Raw genomic sequence first — 23,959 nt, forward strand, 5'->3', positions numbered from 1 at the left:
GTAACTGAAAAAATTGTATTTGAATGTAATACATTCTCAATGATTTTTCGATTGCTAGTCATAATAGAAGAATATACACATGGAAAAAGCCAGGTGATACTGCAAGGTATCAGATAGACTATATCATGATTAAACAAAGATTGAGAAATCAACTTTCAACTTGTAAACTGCAAAGCATGTCCACGAGCAAACATTGACAGTAACCATAATTTAGTAATAATGAAATGTAGATTGGGGTTTAAAACCTAAGAATAGGTGTCAGATGAACTGGTGCAATTTAGAGAAGCTTGAGGAAGAGGAGGTCATCGCAAGAGGTCTGAGTACAAAAGATAAGGTAGAAAATATAGATGAAGAATGGGAGAATGTTAAAAAGGAAATTCTTAAATCAGCAGAAGTGAACTTAGGCGGAACAAAGAGAACTGGTAGAAAATCTTGGATATCAGAGGATATATTGCAGTTGATGGATGAATGTAAAAAGTATAAGAATGCTAGAAATGAAGACTGTAAAAGGAACTATTGATAATTAAGAAACGCTATAAACAGGAAGCAGAAATTAGCTTAATTGGAAATTATTAGAAAGATGAGTGGATTAAAGAAAAGTGTTCAGAAGTGGAAAGAGAAACGATTTTGTAATACAAACATTAAAATGTAATAATGTGTTAAATAAAAATGGTACACCGGGGTTTATAATACAAAAGAAAAGGTCGGTAGATGGGTAGAATATATTGAAGAGTTATATGGAGGAAATGAATTAAAAATTGGTGTTATAGAGCAAAAAGAGTCAAGTCAAAGAGGATGAAAAAGGAAACAATAGTGAGATTTGAAGTTAATAGAGCATTAAAAGATTTGAATGACAAAAAGGCTCCTGGGATACCTGCAGAATTACTGTACAGTGCACGTGAGGAAGCGATAGATAAATGATAAAAATTGGTGTGTAATATTTATGAAAAGGGGATGTTCCATCAGCCTTCAAAAATAGTGTTTCTGTCATGATACCAAAGAAAGCAGGAGTAGTAAAAATGTGAAGAATACAGAACAATTAGCTTAACTATTAATGCATCAAACATCTTAAATAGAATTCTGTACATAAGAATTGAGAGAAGAAGTGTTAGAAGACTACTTTGTAAAAGTAAAGGAAAAGTATAGGGACAAGGGAAACAAGTTCTGCACTCAGATTAAAGAAAAACAAACCAACATACATGGCATTTATAGATTTAGAAAAGGCATTTGATAACGTAGACTGGAATAAAATGTTCAGCATTTTTAAAAATTTAGGGTTCAAATATAGAGATAGAAGAACAGTTGCTAACATTTACAGCAGCCAAACTGCAACAGTAATAATCGCAGAATATAAAAAAGAAGCCGTAATAAAAAAGGAAGTCCGACAAGGATGTTCCCTATCCGTTACTTTTTAATCTTTACATAGAACTAGCAGTTAATGATGTTAAAGAACAACGTAGATCTGGAGTAACAGTGCAAGGTGAAAAGCTAAAGATGCTACGATTTGCTGATGATGTAGTAATTCCAGCCGAGAGTGAAAAAGATTCAGAAGAAACAATGAATGTCACGGATGAAGTCCTACGCAAGAACTACTGCATAACAAAATGAAAGTAATGAAATGTAGTAGAAATAATGTAGATAGACCACCAAATATAAAAATAGGAAGAGAAAAGATTATGAAGGTACTCTGTGTTCATTCTAAGAAGGAAATATAACATTAAGCACACTGCAGATGATAGAGTGCTGTGCAAGTGTGCCTAAAAAATATCGCATACTAAACTTACAATTTTTGGTAAATCCTCACAAAATGTTATACTCACTTTACACTTTATTTAATTATAATTCTAATTATTATTATAATCTATTTAATTATGTATTTAACTATAATCATTTAATTTATATTTACTTTTAAACTTATAACTTTTTAATTCCTCACAAAATTTTTAATACAAAACCTATGAAAACAATAATATGCCAAACAATAACTACCATATTATCAAAAATAATTTAATAGGTAAAATACATAACTTGAACTTAACCTTACCACTTCGAAACATTAAGAAAATTGCTTACTATATTCTCACTCAGAGTCTGAGAAACAATGGATTCTCTCTATTATATCAAATTCTTCATCACTTTCAGAAGCTGGCGTTGATGATGAATCACCTCTAACATTAATTATTAGTTTGTTGACCACAACATTAAGAAAATTATCTACGTCCCACATTTTCTTTTCTTCTTCTGTAACATACTTCAAGTACTAATTCCACTTATCAGTTGATAGCTCATTCACACCTTTTTCAAGCATGATTTTAACATCTTTTATTTTATATGTATTATTATTTCGGCATCATAACTTTTTACTTAGCTCCACAATAACTCAATTGAATTAAGGTTAAAGTGATAACAGGGAACCTGTAACACCGTATGACCTTTCGTTTCAGCCAAATCGATTAAAAATTAATTAAATTTGTCATGATTGTGTTTTACATGTTCAAGAAGTTCTGCTTTTAAACTGTTTTCTCCGAAGTGGGGTTTTTTGATCGCAGCCATAAAGCAATTTCTTGTTTCCTCTATGAACTGTTTGGAATATTTTCCAGTTTACACTATGGTATTGGGTATTGTACATTACAGCAATATTATTTTCGGGTAATAATGACAATACTTTTTCAAACCACTTCCTAAAATATCTCTGTTAATATCAGCGTGGTAGTCTCCAGATTTTTGGGATTCAAAAACAAGTAATCCCCCTCTAAAAATCCATTTTAATTGCCAATATATACCACAATTAATTGTTTTCCTTTATTTTTTGGAGGCAGGCCCCTGCTTATAATCCTGACAGGAAAATCCTGTTTTTACCAAATCAAATTCTTAAAAGTGCTGTGGCCTTCATTTACCCATGTCTGATCCAAATAAAAAATATTTCTACCCATTTTTCTATAATTTGCTATTTTTTAAAAATAATTATGCCACCAAATTATGATTTCCACTCGATCAATAATTACACTTTTAATAAATTAAAAATTCATTGACAACAATAATTTGTAATAAACTAGTGCGTCCAATCTTTTGTAAACACTTCTTGTCACAGTTTATCACAGCCAGCAATTTTTTTAAGGTTATTATTTCATTTTAAAAAAGAAATCATGTATTCTTATTATATTTTTGTCAAATTTATCTCATTTTCCTAGCACAGGTTTTTCATGTTTTTTACTTTTAATAGGAGTTTCTACCTTTCCTTTCCTATTTCTTTCAATCCGTAATCTGCTAATACCATTAACCAACACACCAGTTAATTCAGAAGTAAGTTTCACTATTTTTTCTTTTTAACCAATGTAAGATTTTTTTCCCGCAGTTGTTTGAAATTTTTTTTTCATCATTTTGCAAGTCTTTCACTTTCCTGTGCTTATTATAAGAAGTTCCTGAATTATCAGCCATATTGATGAACTATTTGAATACACACACATACAGGCTGGCTAATCACACTATCAAATCTCACAATTATCAGTAATAATCGCACAGTAAATAACTGAATATACATTCACACTCACGGATATCAAAAAATGAAACACAAAACTACAGTTAAAAAAAAAAAATTAAAAATATCCAGTATGGAATAAGAGAATTTATTCTGCAATTTTGAAGCTGGTGATAAACAACGATGTTTGTTTATAAACAACCGGTAGTTACAACAGTTCGACGCGTACATTATGCGTATGTGTACATGTGCATATACACACGCTACTACACTCGCAATTTATTTTATATCTCCTTCTTAGATTGAACAGAGAATAGAAGAATTTTATTATTTGGGAAGTAGAATTACTAAAAGATGGACGAAGCAGGAGCAATGTAAAATACCGAATAGCACAAGCAACATGAGCTTTCAGTCAGAAATATGATCATCTGCTTACATCAGAAATTAATTTAAACATCAGAAAAACATTTTTGAATGTATATGTTTGGAGTGTAGGTTTAAATGCAAGTGAAACTTGGAAGATCACAGTACCAGAGAAGAAAAGATTAGAAGCTTTTGAAATGTGGTGCTACAGGCAAATTGATGAAGAAAGAAGCATTTGGAAAAGTATAATTAAAATAAGAGGTTGACTTGTAGGTCACATTAAGGAATCCTGGAATTAGTGGCTTTGATATTAGGAGGACAGGTAGAGGGGGAAACTGACAGGAAGGCAACGTATGGAATATGTAAAACAAATTTTTAGGTGTGTTGGATGTAGGGGTAAACCAAAATGAAACTACTGGCACTAGACAGGGAATCTTGGAGAGCTGCATCAAACCACTCAAATGACTGAAGACAAAAAAAAGTCATCATATCACATATTTGTAAAAAAAAGTATTTCCTGTACTCACCAATAATATTTAGTGACCTGTAGTAATATTTGTTATATTTGCATTTTTTTTTTAAGCAACAAAAATAAAGAATATTTTTTACTGAAAACAAAATAAACTATTACAACATTTTAAAAAGTTTGACATATTATGTAAATTTTTTATGTGTAATAGATAAAAATAAATCTTCATGTAATATTCTGCCAATCTCCATGGCAGACCTTTCATTCAGAGGTCCCAGGTTGAAATCCCATTTTTCATATCCTACAAATTTACATTTCCTTGTATAAGCTTCTTTTTAACCTTCTGTGGTAAATTTATTCATCAATAAAAAATAAATAAAATTGTACCGACTGGAAATATTTTTCCCAATTTGAAAATAATTCAAAGTGGGCTCTTTTTAATATATTACTTAGAATAAGTTAAGTATTCTTTTAAAAATTATTCAACGGTATTCTAATTCAGATATTAAAATAAGAAAATACATGTAACAAAGCTGTAAAAAATCACCTTTGAAGGAACTCTGTTTTTAAGAGAACACATTTTTACTCCAAATCAACATTACAAAATTATACAAACAATTCTGACACCTTGCCAGAGTAGTTAAAGTAATGTGAAAGATTGCTTTCTAAAAATTGAGATCAGAGAAAGTTCTTTTGTAGTTATCAACTATGTTATGATGGCGACACACATGAGCCATACTTACCGTACAACAGCAGTGAGAATGTTAACCAATTACAATACACATTTTTCCTAAAATGTTGCAGAATTTCATCACCTCAACATGGAATTCTTTTGAATACCAAATACAAAAGTAAGCAACTCAACTTTATAAACTGTAATAATAACATTTATACTGCATTAGATCCTTCATTAAGTGATTTACTGTGAACACAATAATAATAACAAAAAAGATAGTACAAAATTTCAAACGTTACACATCTAATAAAAAATAACATTAAATTATTGATATAAAAAACAGTTCTGAAATTGTAGATTTAAGTAAAGGAATTGATAAATAGGAAAAATAATATATTAATAAATATGAAATAAATAAAAACGTATAATTAACAGATTGAATATAAGTATATAAATTTGGTGGACCTGACCTAACAATTAAATGATTTGATTATACTACTATCGTACCATGTTGGATGTAGGATGTTTTTAAATATGACAACAATATATGCATGCTGTCAATATTAATATTCTTAATTATATAAAAATTTAAAAGTAATATTTTCAATTTTCATATTTTAATTACATGTACTTTATAAAATTAGTCTGCTCATGATGGAGCTGATCCTCTAAAAGTACTCAAGACAAACTGTTACTAGTGGTATTATAGTTGTAATGTTTGATAAAAAAAAAATATATATATATATATATATATATATAAACATTTTTTTTTTTAATAAAAGAAGTTTAAAACTATATTTAAAACAAAATTCGTAGTCATCTCATTCATTAAAATTCTCTTTTAGCAAGATGAAAGAAGAATTAAAAGAACTTTCATAATGAACATAGGTATTAAAGGAAGAGAAATTTAGGTTTTTCACTCTAATTCTGGAAGACAGAAAAAAGGAAAACTTGATTTTACAAAATAAGTAAAGTAAGCTGTAACTTGGAAAAACATGTTATCTATGCATAACAATCTATTTGTACTACAGTAATCCAACTTAAAAGAGGCACCCACCATTCAATAGTTTGTACTAAATGCATACACTGCTGTGAGATGGCTAAAATAATGAGAAAGATGTTGGTATGACTGGAGCTGGAGTGGGGAGGACTGTTTATTGCCTGCATATTTGAATGTATCGAGCATTGGCTTTTGAACAAGGTTGCACAATTGTGTTGTTGTTTGTAAAAGTCCGGTTAACTGTTGAAGAACATTTACTAATGATGTAAATTTATTTAAGGGATGAAAACTAATGTTGTTTCTCAGTGAAAGTTCAGGAATAAATTTGAAAAGGAAGCACCACTGGAAAGTGTTATTCATAAGTTAGTAAGAAAATCTATGAAACAAGTTTGCTATCGGACAGGAAGGTGCCTGACACTGGTCAGTTTTAACGTAACAGGTTAAAAAATAAATGTTTGCAGACTAAACTGGGAAAAGAACATTTCACTAAATTCAGCCCACACTACAGTGAGAAGAATGATAAAATGAAATTTGTATTGAACACTAGGTTTTCCATGAACTGGAATTGATGATTATGCAAAAAGAGCTCACAAGCATGGTTTTACCTTGGTGGATATATTAATGGTCACAACTACCAGACCTAAGGTACTGAAACCTGCACTTTTTCTTTGCATCTCCCGTACACCCACGAAAAGTATGCGTATGGTTTCAATGCAATGAATAATAGGAACCCTTGTTTTTTGAAAAAATCTGTGGATGCTCCCATCTACCAACAAATTATGTAACCATTCATAGCTTTACTACAAGAAGATGAGCATGACTGCTGGTTGCAATGGACAGCGCCACTTACCATACAGCTTACTCTATGGAAATGCAACACGATTTTTTCAGTCAAAGAATCTAATGAATTGTGGCCAACAAGATTCCCTGGTCTAACTAGGACAGACTTTCTTTTGTGAGGTTACTCACAGAACTGAAATTGTTTATAGGAGCAATCCACCTACCCTACAGGAATTGAAGACAAACATTGCCTATTCCATTCAGGAAATAAGGTACAGCTAACAAGAGTAGCCTGGAACATGGTTAAATGTGCTGTCATGTGCATAGAAGTGGAAGGACATAATTTCTAACACCTGTAAATTATTACGTAAGTGTTTGCCAATAAACTATTATTTATAGACTAAACTTGAAATTATAAACTATTAAAGATGAGGCTTCTTTTAAGTTAACACTCTGTTTACACTCATTAGCCAGTATGTAATTGAAAGACTTAAAATTATATGGTATATTAATAAAAATACATTGTGCAATTTTTTTTATTACATTCACAACATTTATACCTATTTTTCTTCATTTGAATTTCTTATTCTTTTTTTACTCTAACAAGACTAGCAATTTTTTTAAATAGATATATTTTCTAATATTTATGTTACGTTAAAATTAATACTACTGGATTTTCTTGCCCAACCGATCGGAAAACATTTGCCTAGAATTTGTTTGACAGGATGAGTGATTGTAGTGTGATCTTGGCTTACAAGCATTCTTTAGTAAGCTGTTTAGTCTGAAATGTATCATTACTTTTAGGGATTGAAATAATTCATACACGTCTTTGTTTATAGAAAATTAAATCAAGAAATAAAACAAAATTGATTTATTTTTATGATTATTTAAACATAATTAAGATTTATTGAAAATCAGTATATATTATTATGACACATGCACTTCAAAAATTTATTGTGCATGTAAATTATAATACAATAGTACAAGGGGAGCTGAAATGTAATGCACAGTCATACCCTTTGCAACAAATTTTATGGTACATCAGTAATGTAATAATGTATCCTACTGTTCTTTCAATGTGGCTGTCAGGGTGATGATGTGTTGTATTTGGATGTGTTATATTTGAATGACTAGTTGAAACCATTCCTCCACAAATTACATGTTCTGTGAATTCAAGTCCGAACTAATCAATAATATATAATCTGTTCTTTGTATAATTCTGAAGTAATGGTTGCAGTTTAAAAACGATAGAATGTGGCTGAAATTATTGGGAAGCAACACACCATGACACTGCATGGTTTATCTTATGCTTTGGTTTGTATTTCCAATTTCTTTAAGGTTTGAAATTATTAATATCAGATGGTGGTAATTTGTGTCTTATATTGCATATTCATTGTTCTTTGTTAAACTCTCATTTTCTCCCTATCAACTTCCTATACGATCAACATATAACTTCAATTATTTGTCAATGAATTTACTGTTTTTACATTTCCTCCATTTAACAAAAAACAAAATATACAAAACAAACCGTAAAAAAATCTGCTTCTTGCACAATGACATCAGTAGTAAGATGTGTAAAGCTCAATACGCATATGTGCAGAGATGACTGAAGTAATTTAAAGGCCATACTTGAAAGTGATTCTTACTTTTCTAATGTTTATCATAAGCACTGAAGGCTCATTGTTGGATGATGAACATCCATCAGTACTTATATGCAGATGGTACACTAAGGTCTATCAGTACCATTGTAATTTTTTTTTCTGTTTATTAAAGATAAAGCTTTAATCACAAATTTGTGCAATGCAAACTTACAGAAATGACTAGATGGTATGGAAAAAAGCTATTCAAAAACATTCAGATCATGATATCAAGTAATGTAAAAATAATTACATTTATTGTTCAAAGTAAAATGCGTTACATAAAATGAAAATACAAATATACAATAATAAATACATAAACATAATAAATTCATGCTGTTATACAATTCTATAATACAAATCAATAATATACTCTCGTTTTACCTCAAACATAACTATTCATATATATTCTTCAAATAAAAATTTATTTTATTTAAGATTACACATAATATTTACTATAGTTATACTTTGTTTACTGATCAGGTCAATATTCTTTTTTTTTTATATGTATTTTTAAAATATAACAAACGCTTATATAATTATCTGTCCTTGACCAACTTTACATTACACCTCCACTTCAAAATGCAGGACACTCATTTATATCGCAGATTAAAAATATATATTCATCAGTGTTATACAAAACCAGACACTAGTAATCGATTTCAGAATGCCATTGAAATCAATCCAGATCATATTTGAGCAACCTGTACCGTACAGTGCGGGTTCATCCTGCTGCTAACTGAAAAAAACTGCAATATTACTTAAAACAAAATTATTTATATTTTTTAAAATAATAAATAATTACACTGCCCAACAAATTTTTTTTTAAACGTTTCCTTCACTCCATGAGTCAAATCTTACTAATTTTGGGTTGAGAAAAACGAATATGACAAGAAATATTTTTATTAGTTCTAGTTTCGGTGATATACAATAGGTGGAAGTATTTTATTTTAACAGATTAAGAGAAAACAATACATTTTAATTACATATATCAACAACATACAAAATCCATTTGACATTTTTTTAATGATAGTTACATTCTAAGAGTTTTTAGTTGATGGAAGAATACCTGGCAGTTGGTTGGGTCTGAAGAGAATCATGTTGTGGCTTCATGAGATCGTTGTATTTTGGCTTTCCTCTTGTGAGTTCCAGAGTGCATCCCTACACACAGACCAAGAATAATCTGCAAGCATTGTTTCATTCCAGCGGCCCTGATATCTTTGTTCAATTACAGAAATATCCTGATGGAATCTTTCTCCGTGTTCATTACTTACAACTCCATAACTAGGAAAGAAAGAGTCCAGGTGTGAGTGAAGAAAATAGGTTTTAAGGGACATGTTGCACCTAAGTTGATGGTGTTTTTGCAGAAATACTGCCAGCAACTAGTCAGTTGCTGGCAAAAGAGATGAAAACTAGTCAGTTTTCATCTCTTTTGTTGCCTAAAAATCCATGATTGACTCTCAAGCTTCCCAAGCTTCCTTCCTTTCCTTTCCAAAATTTAGTCAAACGCAGGATCCTTTACAAGGTATCAAATTTGTGGCCCAACAAAAATACCTTCCTTAACCTTTGCATCACTTAATGAAGGAAATTTGTCTCTTAAGTACTTAAAGGCTTGTCTTCTTGGTTTTGATAAAACCAAAAAGACAAGCCAGCTTTAATCTGGTGAAACCCAGCTTTATATGAAGGGACGGAAGAACATCTTTTAGGTCCACGAGAGGCTCGGCAATGCTAGAGTTAAGTTTTTCTCGTTAGAGTTAAGAGATTTCTTGCAGGCCAGTCTGCTTGAATATAATGTGATTTCCTATCCCTACTGTCCCACATACATAAAAAACAGGAGTGTTGCATTCCTAAGAGTAAAGAGATGACTTTTAGATTCCCGCAGATTTTCTACTCATGTTATTGAGTCTAGGAGGATTGCCATGCTTGCATAAGTCTCCTTCATGTGAACTCAATTCTCCCCTGAGAGGGAGAAAACCCTCCATGTAGTGTTTCTGGTCGCTACACCAACCCCTCTGTTCTGAGTCATTAGTGACTTTAGCAGAGGTCTTCTTTTGTCCTCAAACTGACTACATTCCACATTCATCAGTCTCGTCTCATGAGATGCCACTGATGCCCCGAGGGACATCTCCATCGGTTAATTCTGTCTTCAAAGAAGACATCAGACACCTAATTCTATCATCTACCACGCAGCCCTCAGAAACTAAGCTAAAAGCCTACATGCAGAAAATCAAAGACCCCATGACTATCACTACAAAATCTATCACCACCCATAACCGTTAAAGTACCCAACTTTACAAATAATTGCAACAAGTTATGCCTCAACAGCATATCAATCCAGCCAGAATATATTGCCACAACAGCATACCGTTTAAGTTAGTGATTGGAGTGCTACCAGCATGAAAATGAGTCCTAGAGGACCTCAGGTCTGGTTTGTTCAGGAGCTAAGTATAACCTCTAGTCTTCCACTTCAGCTTCAACTTTGAGGACGACTTGAATTTGCAGCTAGGTTGATCGCAACAAACATTAAAAAATTATTAGCCCCAGAAATAAGTGTGCACTCAAATTCAACAAACTGCCACGCTAAGTCAGTAAAATCACACTCCTGGGCACAACCCCCATTGAAACGAACTACTCTAATCAAGGCATGGGGCCAAGCATGCCTACCTCTGGCCAATCCAACTGCCTCTGGGTGGAACCTTATCCACCCAGGATACTAACCATAACACAGTAACTACAGATGCCAGTGCAGGTTAAAGGAGAAGCTAGTCAAAATATGTAGAAGAAACACAGTGGTAGAAACAGCAGGGAAATTAGAAAATCTACCAGGTCTCACAACTATTAACTACACTAGTCAAAGACTAAGACTAACACAAATAAACAACAGATCCATTTGAGTTCATTAAGAAGGCGACCCCGTACAACCAGAGTCACGACCCGTAAGAAATGCCCATAGTCACCACCTAACTGTCGCCAAAGAAGTGATTTAACATTGCACAAACCAAAAACCTACAGCTCTCTGCATCAAAGAGCAAATGGATCACAATGATATAGAAAAATGAAGAACCCACATGACCTGGTAGATCACCCAGATTTTGATGGGCACTGTGAAAAGCAACTCAGAGACTCACAACACCAATTCACTTAACACTATGTACAAAACATCAAGCTTCAAAGAAGGATACTAATTTTGCAAGGAATTGAAATACAATTCTACCACACGTAACAGCCACATGCCTTACTGTTGACCGAATGTTTGCACTCTTTGCGCAACCTTTTATAGTTGATGCAGGATGGACCTAAGCTTTCTGCAGACAGTCGTCACGCTTGTGACCTTCTCGCATCCTTACAGAATTTGGCTCTGTGGCTAAAACGACAGCACTTGAAGCACCATTGTACATCCACATACTCCTTAACCCTACAAGACGTTAAATCGACATACAACCTACCTTCAGACACGAACTTCTTAAAGAGACCAGCGTCATGATTCCGGGGGCATCATGCTTGCCAGTCTTGAAGAGAAGCCTACATTCGGCTTCATCCAATTCGGTGTTCTGCTCTCTGATGACAGAACCTTCTCATTGGATAGCCATAGGTCAATGTCATAGACAATGACTCGCGGGACCTATGTTTTCACTTCGGGTTGATCTTATTTTGAGCTTCTTTACCTCAGGAGACTCTGAGATGACCCGGACTGTCTCCTTGTCATTTGCAACCACTACCACACCCTCGCTGGTCTCTTTAATTTCCCTAATCCTGAGTTTTTTACGGTCACTGCGAAGAGCGACCTGAAAATCCTCCTTAAGTTGCCTACTAGTTTTAGTAGACCCTTCAGGCTTATTTATGAACAACACCTCAGGCTGTTTTGAGACTTGACTAGCTTGGCGCTTGCCGCTAACAACATCAGTGTAACAGTTCGGCTGTTTTGGAGCAGATGCCCGAACCGAAACTACTTTGACCTCCTTGGGCTTGGAGGCCGACTTTTTAAAGCCATCTGCCAAAGCAGATAGAACACCCCTAATATGCCATACATGTGGCAATATCCTACTCCTGGTCTCTGTGCTAATGCTGTGGGGACCTTCAACAAAATGAAGAAAATTGTCTAAACGCTGCTGCACCGCAGCCAACATCGTGATAAAACTACCAGGTCTGCCCTGTGCCGTCTTCAACTCTTCGACCAACAGATCACCTCTAACTTACTGGGTGGAAGTCCCTATATCCATCTCCAAGACTTCACTCTCTGAACCTGAAGAGTACGGGGAGAAATTTCTGCCCAGGCCTGATTAACAACTGGTCCTCTCGCTTGGCCAGAGTTACCCTAACCTCACTACCTTGGGATTTAGACGTACTCGCTGTCTTCCAATAAACTCTGGGCAAGCCCATGAATATGATGACTGTCTGCAGTGAGCCACGGACAGCTTCTATATGCACCTCTTGGCCGCTACTGGATTGGCAACAAGTAACCACAGATTACGGCCCTCCTTCTAAAAAGAATACAAGCAGGACTAGGGAGTATTCCCTTGCTTGTTACAGGGTCTTATGACCAGGAGTCATTGCCACCTTTCAGCCGCGATGAGGCGGATGCGCGTCGATAAATCAGCACCTTAATACTTCCGCTAAAATCAGAAATGACAAGTCTAAACAAATGCGCTAACTGTGATGACAGCCTAAGTCCATGAAAGCCCAATACTGCTGGAGGGTACACACTCAACCAGACAGCCTGAAAATCAATGAAAATAGACTAAACTCACAGCCCTCTGGACACACTCAAGGAGTAGTTATTCATGTGAACTGCATGACCAACAGGAATAGAAGGAAGACAGTTGCCATTGAGAAGTAATACAGCTTTCAAACTAAACTTGGAGGTGTCTCTCAATAGCCTCCAATCAGTTGGATCATGGTCCAAATTCAAATATTTCATCAAGCCATTAATGTCACTGCAAACAACAAATTTTTTTCTTCTAAAAAAAAAAAAAAAAAAAGAAAGCAGATCCCTATGACGACGTCTGTTCTGAGAGACCCTGACATCAAGTTGGAGAAGACTGCTATAGTCTTGATCCTAGAAGTTCTACCTTCTCCTTAAACAAATCAAGATTTCGAATCAGATCACTCAATTCCGCTTGACTCAGTCTGTGTGGTTTATCATCTTTTTCATCAAAATCAGTCATGGGATGTGAAAGGCTAGTTGGATTCTTCTTCTACTGTCTTCATTTGCTACTTCAATCTCATAATTTTGGGGTGGAATAGGAACTGGCCTTTATTTTCTATTTCAAGCTCATAATTTTAGGGTGGAGTAGGAACTGGTTAACTATCTGAATGTGGAATAGGTCGAATAGCAGATGGAAGATTAGGGTATTTCACTGTTCCTCTTTTCTTCATTGACAATCTTGCCTTTTTAGGTGGAGTCAAGCAGAAATACCAGTTATCTGTACCATTGGCACAACAAAAGCCATAGATTGTTTTTATTTTTCAAGAACCAGAGTTGCAACGTATATATGGAGCCCGTGACTTATCATGGTCCCCTACCTTTATACCAAAATAATGCTGATAGGCAATCTTCACAAGAAGCATCAGATTGTAATTCTGTGACGAAAATGTTATTTCACCACAAATGTAAGAAAAGTTATTCACCGAATTTAGACATTTTCATCGCATTTTGATTTAACAAATTTTTCACCTCAAAAGCACTCAAAAACTAGAAATTCTGCACTAATTACTACACAAACTATATAAAACACAAGTCACAACAACAGTAATAATCATGTTTACATCATACAAACAGCGGAGAACATTGTGTTTTCTCATTTAACAGGTGTGACAACTCCAAAAACAAAATTATCCCCAAACTAAAAATGTAAAAAATGACATCATATCTCCAAAGCAAGAGGTAATTTTCATCTTTTTGTCGTGATTTTTAAATTCAGCAGATGGAAATACATAAGAATAAGCTATTTTTGAGTCCAAAACATTTTTGTTGTTGGGCAGTGTTATAAAAACTTAAATGGAAGAAGGTTATTATTAAATCTTATTTGTAAACTTTGTGATATAATAAATATTTAAATAAATGAAATATCGCTTCTCTATATTAATCTGCACTTTGTACAGAGGTGGTAAACTTTAACACTTCATTCTGTTATTCTGTAATATCAAACATACCGCAACAACACTGCAAATGGAGTTAACTACTGTAAAGAATTTATGTGATCTGTTCCTTACACAACAGTAACACAAAATGAGGAATATTTTTACTGGTCATTCATTAAATTTCCAAAGTCATTGTTTTCAGCCAAAATGAATAGTGTAGATTCTAGCATGCATGCTGTAGATGCTTTAGTCCTCTGCGCAATTGTTAACAATAAGTGATATTAAAAAAAAAAAATTATGATTGTAGTTTTAAAAAATAAATTCATATTACATTTCATTATATCACATACTTTTCCTCCTAGCTTCATAAAATTCAGTAATGTCAACTACTGTTCAAATAGTTTATTATGACTCAAAATAACAAAAACATTTATACACTGTCAACATACTTAGGCCTTAGTATCTTGTTCAGTACTTCGGCCTCGCCCCCTTGGTGGCTGCTCAGGTGGAGGCATAATTGGAATAGCTAATTTTACACGTCGTGGAGGTGTCTGCCTTGGCAAAGCTGCTTGAGTTTGTGTACTGTAATATGTTATACCATTCTGCCCTTGAAATAATTCTGCCTGCTGAACAGCCTGAAAAAAAATTAGAAGAGCAATATAATTTTTTTTTTTGAAGGGGCGAAAAATGCTTTCGCTATCATCACCCAGAATAAAAATATAAGAAAAGTTAACAACTAAACTACAATAAAAACTAAAAAAATAAACAAAAACTTACAATTAATATCACTTAAAACTATTATCACAATTGTAAACAATAAAATACATTTATTTTAAATGAACATAAAAAAAACATAATTAAAATAAATTAAAATTCAGTTCAAAATGAACACTAAAAACAGAAAACAAAAACTTTTTGCATGAATAATAACATTATTAGTTACATATTTAACTGTAACAATTTAATAATGATGAAACATTATGGCTTCTATAACAAAACTAATTTGTAAAGTAGGTGGAAAGCATAACTCATTGGTCTACAATACTATAAGAATCAAACTCATTAAATTGCTGTAAAAAATCTTTGATCTAATCCAACTGATTACTTTGAACATATTTATATCCTCTTATTTATGGAATTTTCATTCACTCATCCAACGCTCAGCCTAATTATTACAGTTAGACAAAGAATTTTGAGGGCAAGTTTGTTTTATATAATAGTGGTGTGCTAAGAAAGGATTTTGTGAAATTTGATTTCAAAATAAAATGATACTTCTCAGCATATAAAAGAGATATCAACTTGAACTCTGTTTTAAAATATTCCTTATATAAATATCTGAAAACCAATTTGAGTTTTTAAATACCTTGCATCTGAGGGGGTGAAATGTGATGGAGTAGAAAGTTTAATCACCAATATTTTCCAAAATTAATGATCTATTTAGTCAGTTTTAACTCATAAATATTTCAGGGATGAATATTTCAAAACCAATTTCTGGAATTACAAAATTTGACTTCTAAAAGAGTGAAATAGGGTAAAACTGAATTTAACAGAATAAACTGAAACATAAGTTTCATTTCTGTTAAAATATGTTTTTCATATAAATATCTAAAAACTAATTTCTGGATTTTTTGATAGCATGCATCTGAGGGGAGTGAAATGTGATCAAGGAGAAATTTTATAAGGTCATTAATACCTACTAAAATTAATGCTTTATTCAGTCAGTTTTATGGCATAAATATTCCTTATATAATATTTTTCTTCATTCTCTCTAATGTTTATCTGGGGTCATAAATTACAATACAATTTTTACCACTAAAAATCAACTGTTGTCCATTTAAGAGGTAATATTTCTGCTGACCAGTTTTCTCAGTTACTTTTATAAGTAGGAGCCTTACCCTGAATCTGAAGGAAAGATTACTATAGATGACAGTTTGGGTAAGGTAGTATGTTCTTTAAAAGATGTCACAGCCAAAATTTATCCTGACATTGCCAATGTCACGGTCAAGTATATGGAATGGTTATGCAAAAGAGCAATTATAACACCAAAAAATGACATAGCTGCTGAGTGAGATTAATGACATTTTTTAAATTCTTTGGAAGGAGAAAGCATGGAGTATAGATCTGTCAATTCCGTATGGTAAGTAGAAAAATGCAGTGCAATTCCAATAGAGTTTGGGAATACATTCAATCCTCATGGTTTACTGGCATAAAGACTTCTTCTAAAAGTTGAGACATTATTTATGTTGCTGCGATAACTTTATTCTCCTAAATTGTATGACAGTACATGATTATGTGTAAAAATGTAGTCTCGAAGCTACAATTATAACTGGCTGCACCTGAGGAGTCATCCTTGGATACAGCTGTTACCTTCTGACAATCCAATTGAGTTGAAGAGGATGTAATTCCAATTAGTCTCCTTTGCAATGACTATTAATAAGTCACAAGGCCAGTCACTGAAAGTTGCAGGACTCTATTTAAGGAAAGACTCTCTTACCCATAGCCAATTCTATGTGGCCTGCTCCAGAGTAAGTTCTCAATCAAGTTTAATGATTTTAGCACCTAATGGAAGGACTACTAAGTAGTACACCAAAAGATTCTGACATAATTTTTTGTATTGTACTACTACTACTATGATATAGTCACAATCATATGTATTTTTTTTTAAATATTTCTTCATATTGCAATGGATAACAATAACTTTGTGCATTATGTGAATACTGAATTGCCTTCTTTGTTTTTTTTAACAAACCTGAAAAATAAATTTTAGTATTCATGAGTTAATTAGTTATTCAATTCAATCACAATTTATAAAATTCCTCATACAATTCCAATCTATGCAATTTAAATTTTCATGGATGAAGCTGCAACAGGTAAATATTAGTACACAAATATGACTCAAACAAGGAGGGTTTATTATTTTTCTAAAGAAAGCAGAAAGAATAGCATTTCTTTCATTAAATAAGGAAAAACATAGCTTAAACAAAGTTGGATTAAAATAATTAAAACATATAGAATTAAAAGTAGCTATAGAATAATCAACCAATTTTAAATATTGTAGTGAAAAAGTAACAAAAATTGTAAGTAAAAAGAATTTATAACTTAAAAAATACACTGCAAGACATCGAGATTAAATTTTTTATGACAATTATACACAACTTTCTTGAGAAAAAAAATGTGGCAAGTCAGAATCATTGGACTAGATGATTACCCTTTTATCAGTTCTTTTCTAGTTTACTTATGATTTACCAATTTGCTCATGAATTTTCTTATATACAGTGAACCTAGTTACAGGTATATAATACTGTAACAAAGATGCTTTCAGAAAGGAGAGAAAATGAAGAAAGATAAATCTAGAAGAAATAACAAAAGAATTCTTTCTAGAAAAGGATATACAGAAAAGTGTAGAAGGTGCAGCAGATAATGGAAATTATTATTATGCTTGATCAATCAAAAGGGCAGTTCGGGTACTTGAACTGCAGGTCAGGCCCTATGCCTGGAGATATAAATACTGCCAGGGATCAGAAATGACAGTTTTCAATACAGTGTGCAATAAACACAAGTATGGCTTGTGATAAATGTGATCAAGTGCACAAGAGCATTCAGAGTGAGTATCTGGCAACAAACGAGTGAAAAGTGTGTCACAAGTATTCAATTTTGGGCAGTGGTTAAAAAGGAGAAGCTGTTCTGTTTGGTCAGTTCTTTGTGAACAAGAGCGAGTTCATTTATAAAGTATAAGGTTCAGTAGTGAACAAATTAATCCGAACAAAGGGAATTTTTGTTCTGTAGTGGGGAGTTTTCATTCTGTGGCAGACTGCTTGCTGTTTGGTGTTTCAGGTTATGCTGTTAGTTCATATACAAACAGAATTAGTGGTTTTTGTGCTTTTATAATTCATTGTCAATTAGGTTTTTGTGAACTTGTGAGTTTCTGTTATAATTTTATTATTTGTTTCTAGTTAATAAAATAGATATAACTCCACAAAAGCGGTCAAAAATTGTTGCTCTGTCCCAACACATACAAATGAATCAAAGACAGAGATTGCCAGCAAGTGTAGTGTGAGGTTAGGTACTGTAAATGAAATCATGAAAAGGTTTAGAGAAACAGGTTCCATCTCTCCAAAGAGAAAAGGAAAATTTGGAGGGAAAAAGAAAGCCACACCAACACAGGATCAATTACTAATAAGAAAAAGCAAAATTAATCCAAGATAATAATATTCATATTTATTTTACAAGAAACACTAATATTTAAATGAATCACAATTTAAAGAAATAATCAACCATCATCAATCAAATGATTTTCAATTGACTTGAGTCAATGGGACTAATGTATCTGATATGACAATTCATAGAAGATTGTTGGCAGTGGGAAGCATTGCTTGGAAACCTAAAAAGAAGCAGTTATTGACACGAGTTAAGAAGACTTCAATGGACAAAGGCACAAAGAATGGACTATTGAGGTATGGAAAAAAGTTATTTTTTCAGACGAGACTCATTTCTTTGTCCAAGGGAGAGAGTAGCCTACATTTCAAGTCAGCGGTTGAGAAGACTACTATGTCAGCACACCTACAACAAGCTCCCAAACACCCCCAACCAAATAGATATTTTGGGAATCTTTTACATATCACTAATGCCTGTGGATGGGATGATGTAATTGGACCAATACATTAACATGTGCCAAAGAAAAATATCCCCACTTATGCAGAACTCAGAACTCATTTTTAAACAGGACCTTGCAATGTCACACATCAAAGAAAGCAAGAGTTCAAAAACAAACCCAACCTAATCCCATTGAAAATTTATAGGCCATACTAAAAAGAAGACTTGGGAAAATGAATTGTAGCACAAAAACTCACCTTATTAGTTCAGTGATGTAGGTTTGGTTTCGAGATGAAGAAATGAAATATCATTGTTCTACTTTAGTGGAATCAATGCCAAAGAGGATTAATGAGATAATCAAAAACAAAGGAGACCATATAAACTATTAAATTTTAGTAAGTTTGACTATTAAACATTCTTTCTTTTGAAAATAAAATTTTCTGTGTTTCAATTAATTTGTTCACCACTGTAATTCTTTTCATTAACATTAAAAGTGAGTAATTTTTGCTTTAAGTGAATTGATTGTTATCTAAATGTTAATTCAGTATTAGTTTCTATTAAAGTTCATAGTAAATTGGAATTGTATTTTTGTATTTATAATTTATTTGCAATTAAATTAATTTGTATTTAATTTAACTGATATTTTGTACATTATAAATTATTTAAGGGTAATAAATTGTAACTACAACAAAAATTTACATGTGCATCCCTCAATATCTTTGTTGAACCGCAAACATCAATACTGATTGATTTTTTCTTAATTAAAAATGTTTCTAAAGTAAATCAAGATGACTGTTACAATAATATATTTAGAAAAAAAATCTTCATATTTCAAATAATGCCTAGAATTCATTAAAGTTAAATCAATAGTATAAACTCAATAAAAAAAGTAGTGTAAAAATTAGGGAATACAAGTATTTATTTCACAATATACTTAACGAAAGTAAGATTTACTGGTATTTTTAAATGAAATGTAAATGAGCCCGTTTTTATAAATTTTTGTTCAAAATTGTCATAACCCGACTTATGTGTCAAAATAATTGAACGTGTTAAACTATTTGTTCTGTATATTCAACAGTTTTTGGCATGACTTTCTCTGAGGATGGTTGTTTTTAATTGTTTTAACATTTGCTAATCATACTAACTGGTTAATGAGGTTTGTAAAGTAGAAAAATATTTTAAAGATGCTTAACACTTTTTTGTTGATTCATTAATATACTTATTAAAAAATTCTCAAATTAGAATGATTAAAATAAAAACATGATATATTTAAATATTTTCTCCACTGATAAACAAACATGCACGAATGTAATTTTTCACAATTTATTAATTGGAGTTATAAAAATAAAGTAACTCTCAAACTACACCATTAAACTATGAGCCAGCATGAGAAAAAAAACAGAGTGAAGTACTTACAAAGTGAAACAGTTTCTAAGTGAAAATAAGTAAAAATTATAGTATACATACAATTGCAAATGAACAGTTACATGTTAACAACTCTTCTAAACATGACACTTCAATGCAATTGCAAATAGATGACCGTGTTGAACTAACTTAACATGTACCACACTTTCACATCAAAGTTAAAATTTGTGAACGTCCATTCTCTTACTACCCTAGCAATGGTTAGAATGTCTCAGGGCCCAGTATCTTGGAATTTGAAAAGTGCAAAGTAAAGATAATATAATGATCTAAGCCAGTTTTAATAATATCTAATTTTTTATACATCATCAAAATTAAATAACATTAAATGCAGGTTTTTTTTTTTTAGTAAAGTAATAACCACAGCATATTTATTCAGTGTAAATAGCAATTTTATAAAATTCAAGGTGATCGATTCGTTTAATCATTCTTTGATAATTACACAGACCTATTTCCAGTTATAGCTACTCTACTCCTATTTTTGTTTTTATAATAAAAATTTATTTTCTAGTGGGTGAGTAACATCAAGCCAATCTAGAATTTAAAATGAAACAACCTTTCCGATGAAAGACAAAGATGATATCCACTCTACCATGGAGATCAGTTTCATATATAATTACTCAAATTTACCTGTGAAAATAAAGCCATTAGTAATGAAACCTAAACTCAATGAATTTGGTTGGTGAAAATTTGAACCCTTTCATTAGGCATCCAGTACCTCAGGTCCAATGTTCTACATGCTTTATATTAGTAAAAATTATATCTGATAAGCGAGTACACATTTAAAAAATAGTAAAAACATCCAAAATGAATTTATAATTATAATACTCAACAATTACGAGGGTGAATCAAATTTAAATGTTATTTTTTTTATTCTACACAGCAAGCAGTTCCAAGCTGGATGGCTCATTATCATTTTTTGGGCTTAATGTTCAGTGTGTTAAGAGAAAGGGAACCAGGATGGTTAGCTCCTCTGCTGTCAGTACAGCCATGAGTATGCAAGAAGTTCCGTCGTCTGTTGCACAACATATAATCATAAAGTTTTTACCTAATGAAAGCATTAAAACCGTGGAAATTTTAACTTGTTGAAAAGTACAATTTGGGGATGCTACACTGTCCCAGAACCAAGTGTTCTAAATTGGCCAGACAGTTTAAGAGCAGGCAAGAAAGTGTAGAAAATGAAAACCAAGATCAACACCCAAGGCCGTCTCAGCTGACAACATTTGTGCCATTCAGGAGCATATCCTTATCAAAAATTAAGTTCAGGTATCTAGAAATTGCAAGCTCACCAAGACACTATAAATTTATGTTAAGTGCTAGCACACAATATAGAACTACCAGCAGTGTGTAAATTCCCACCAGAAGTGACAGTAGAGATGGCATATATAACCAAATGTCTGATCATGGTGAATACCAAAACTTATGTAGGTGACATGCACTATACTTACATAGATAACTTTATGATTCTGACATGCACTTATGTGAGCTCAGCAGCAAGTGTTATGGTATTAAAATAAAAATGATAGGTTTTTCATAGAATCAATAAGAGATTGAAAATAACATACTGAATTGAGATTATACATTCTTCTCTATTCAGTACATTTTTTGCATATATGCATGAGTTTAGTGATGCATAAAATGGCTATAAATATATCATGATTTGTAATTACCGGAGGTGGCTGCAAAGGAATAGGGTGATATGGGGCAGGCGTTGGCACATAATTTATGATGGGCGGAGGAGGAAAAGGTGGTGCAGCTCCAGGAGGCGGTGGAGGCCCTGGTGGTATGAAAGCAACCATCTGAGGAGGTGGAACAGCCTCATTGAACACAGGAGGTGGCGGAAAATCCGGAACTGGTACTGTAAACAAACATCATAAAAAAAAATTAAAAATCATATTTCAGATAATCTGGTATGATAATAGAATTATATCTTCAAGCCAAACTTCTTTTTTCCATTTACTAACAAGAATCTGAACTGATTTTTAATTTAAAAAAAAACCTAATTCTTCCTATATGTTAATCAAATCAAGAGTGATTTAATACAACAGGAACTTCAACAACTTTTTAAAATAATATAAATTTCAGTTATGAGAAATCAAAGATTCTTGTTTATTAGACTGCAATGGGTTTTCTTATGAAAAAAAAATTGACTAATCCTTAGTTTAGTAGTGTATATTTTAATGAACTATTTTAATAAACAGGCTGTAACATAAAAAATTAACTAAGAATAAAATTTATCAAAAAGAAACTTTGCTGCACAGTTTTTTAAATAGCCTATTTATCGGAACTAAATGTACTTGCTCAGACAAAACAACTTATAACAGAAAATGTTAATAAGTTATCCTAAGTTATGATTGTCAACTTTATAATTCGTGGCTCTGAACATGCAGAATGTTTTAGGGAATGTGTGAACATACAGAATGTACATGTCAGTGGTAAATGCAACACAAAATAAACTGGTACCCACAGTTAATCCATTTCTTCCCAACGTTGTATAAACGCAACAGTACAAAATTAAGTACATAATTTTTTTTTCCATGATATGTCACTTTTATTTTGATTTGTGTTATTAATTCTTAAGTATATGGACATTTTATTGATTTTTTTTTTTTTACATATTTTTATACATATTTCCTTTCTTATGTACACTTCAATAATAATAAAACCAACGCATTTAGAATCTGCTTTTTTATTGTTAACAAATTAGTATGCACATTCTTAGAACCAAATTTTTTGTTTTTGTCAGTTATTCTTATTATGTTTAGTTTATTGCAAAAGTCATTTCTGTTATAACTGAGCTTTGGGTTTCTTTGCTTTTAATGGAATGTGCAAGTGTTGCGTTGGCGCAAAATTGGGAATTACTGCTAGCTGAGATACAGCTGCCATATGTAATGTCTCTATCAAAACAAATTGTTGCTGTCATTAACATAGCTATGTTATATACATCTTTCAGTTTTATACAGTATTTCCATTTTAGTGTGTGATAAACAGCTTTTTTATTTCATAGTATAAATTTAGTTTTTCTAGTGTGTACCACTGAACAGTTAAGACGTAATTATCAGCATACCAATATTGACATATTACTTTGATCAGTATATTCTGCTGAGTTTTCAACAAGAATATAGCAGAATAGCTGCTTGTAGTTCGATGAGATCGAGGAAGAGAAAGCAGCATGCAGTGTCGATGCAATAATTATACCACCTGATGTCAATGAAAATACAGAAGAAAACATTGATGATAACCAAATTGTTATCAACGATGGGGGTTTATCTCATTACTTCAGACATACCTGGTTCTTCTGAACTGGAAAAAAATAATACATTTTTTTCCAGTTTAGCCTCTGGGAATCACCGTCAGGTATTACTTCAGAGGATGAATGAGGACGATATGTATGAGTGTAAGTCAAATGTAGTCTTTGATGTGAGGTTAATTGAAACCCAACCACCAAAGAACAACGGTA

At 32.3% G+C, this 23,959-nt stretch overlaps 1 protein-coding gene across 6 annotated transcripts in view; it reads right to left on the reverse strand.

The window, feature by feature from the left end:
- Positions 1–8,625: 8,625 nt before the first annotated feature.
- The window catches only part of btz (CASC3 exon junction complex subunit), a 65,703-nt gene continuing 50,369 nt past the window's right edge, over positions 8,626–23,959 (reverse strand). For 4 of the 6 annotated variants that reach the window (XM_075381969.1, XM_075381967.1, XM_075381965.1 and 1 more), the window contains 3 exons: positions 22,170–22,357; positions 14,934–15,119; positions 8,626–9,142 (listed from right to left, as the gene is read on the reverse strand). In XM_075381969.1, coding sequence (XP_075238084.1) covers positions 14,934–15,119; positions 22,170–22,357 — 374 coding nt within the window. In that variant the 3' untranslated portion in view covers positions 8,626–9,142. Of the gene's footprint in view, positions 9,153–14,834; positions 15,120–22,169; positions 22,358–23,959 lie in introns of all 6 variants that reach the window. The other 2 variants (XR_012758798.1, XM_075381966.1) reach the window with 2 other exon arrangements.

This window comes from Lycorma delicatula, chromosome 1 (assembly GCF_047948215.1).
Source record: "Lycorma delicatula isolate Av1 chromosome 1, ASM4794821v1, whole genome shotgun sequence".
Classification (NCBI taxonomy): domain Eukaryota; kingdom Metazoa; phylum Arthropoda; class Insecta; order Hemiptera; family Fulgoridae; genus Lycorma; species Lycorma delicatula.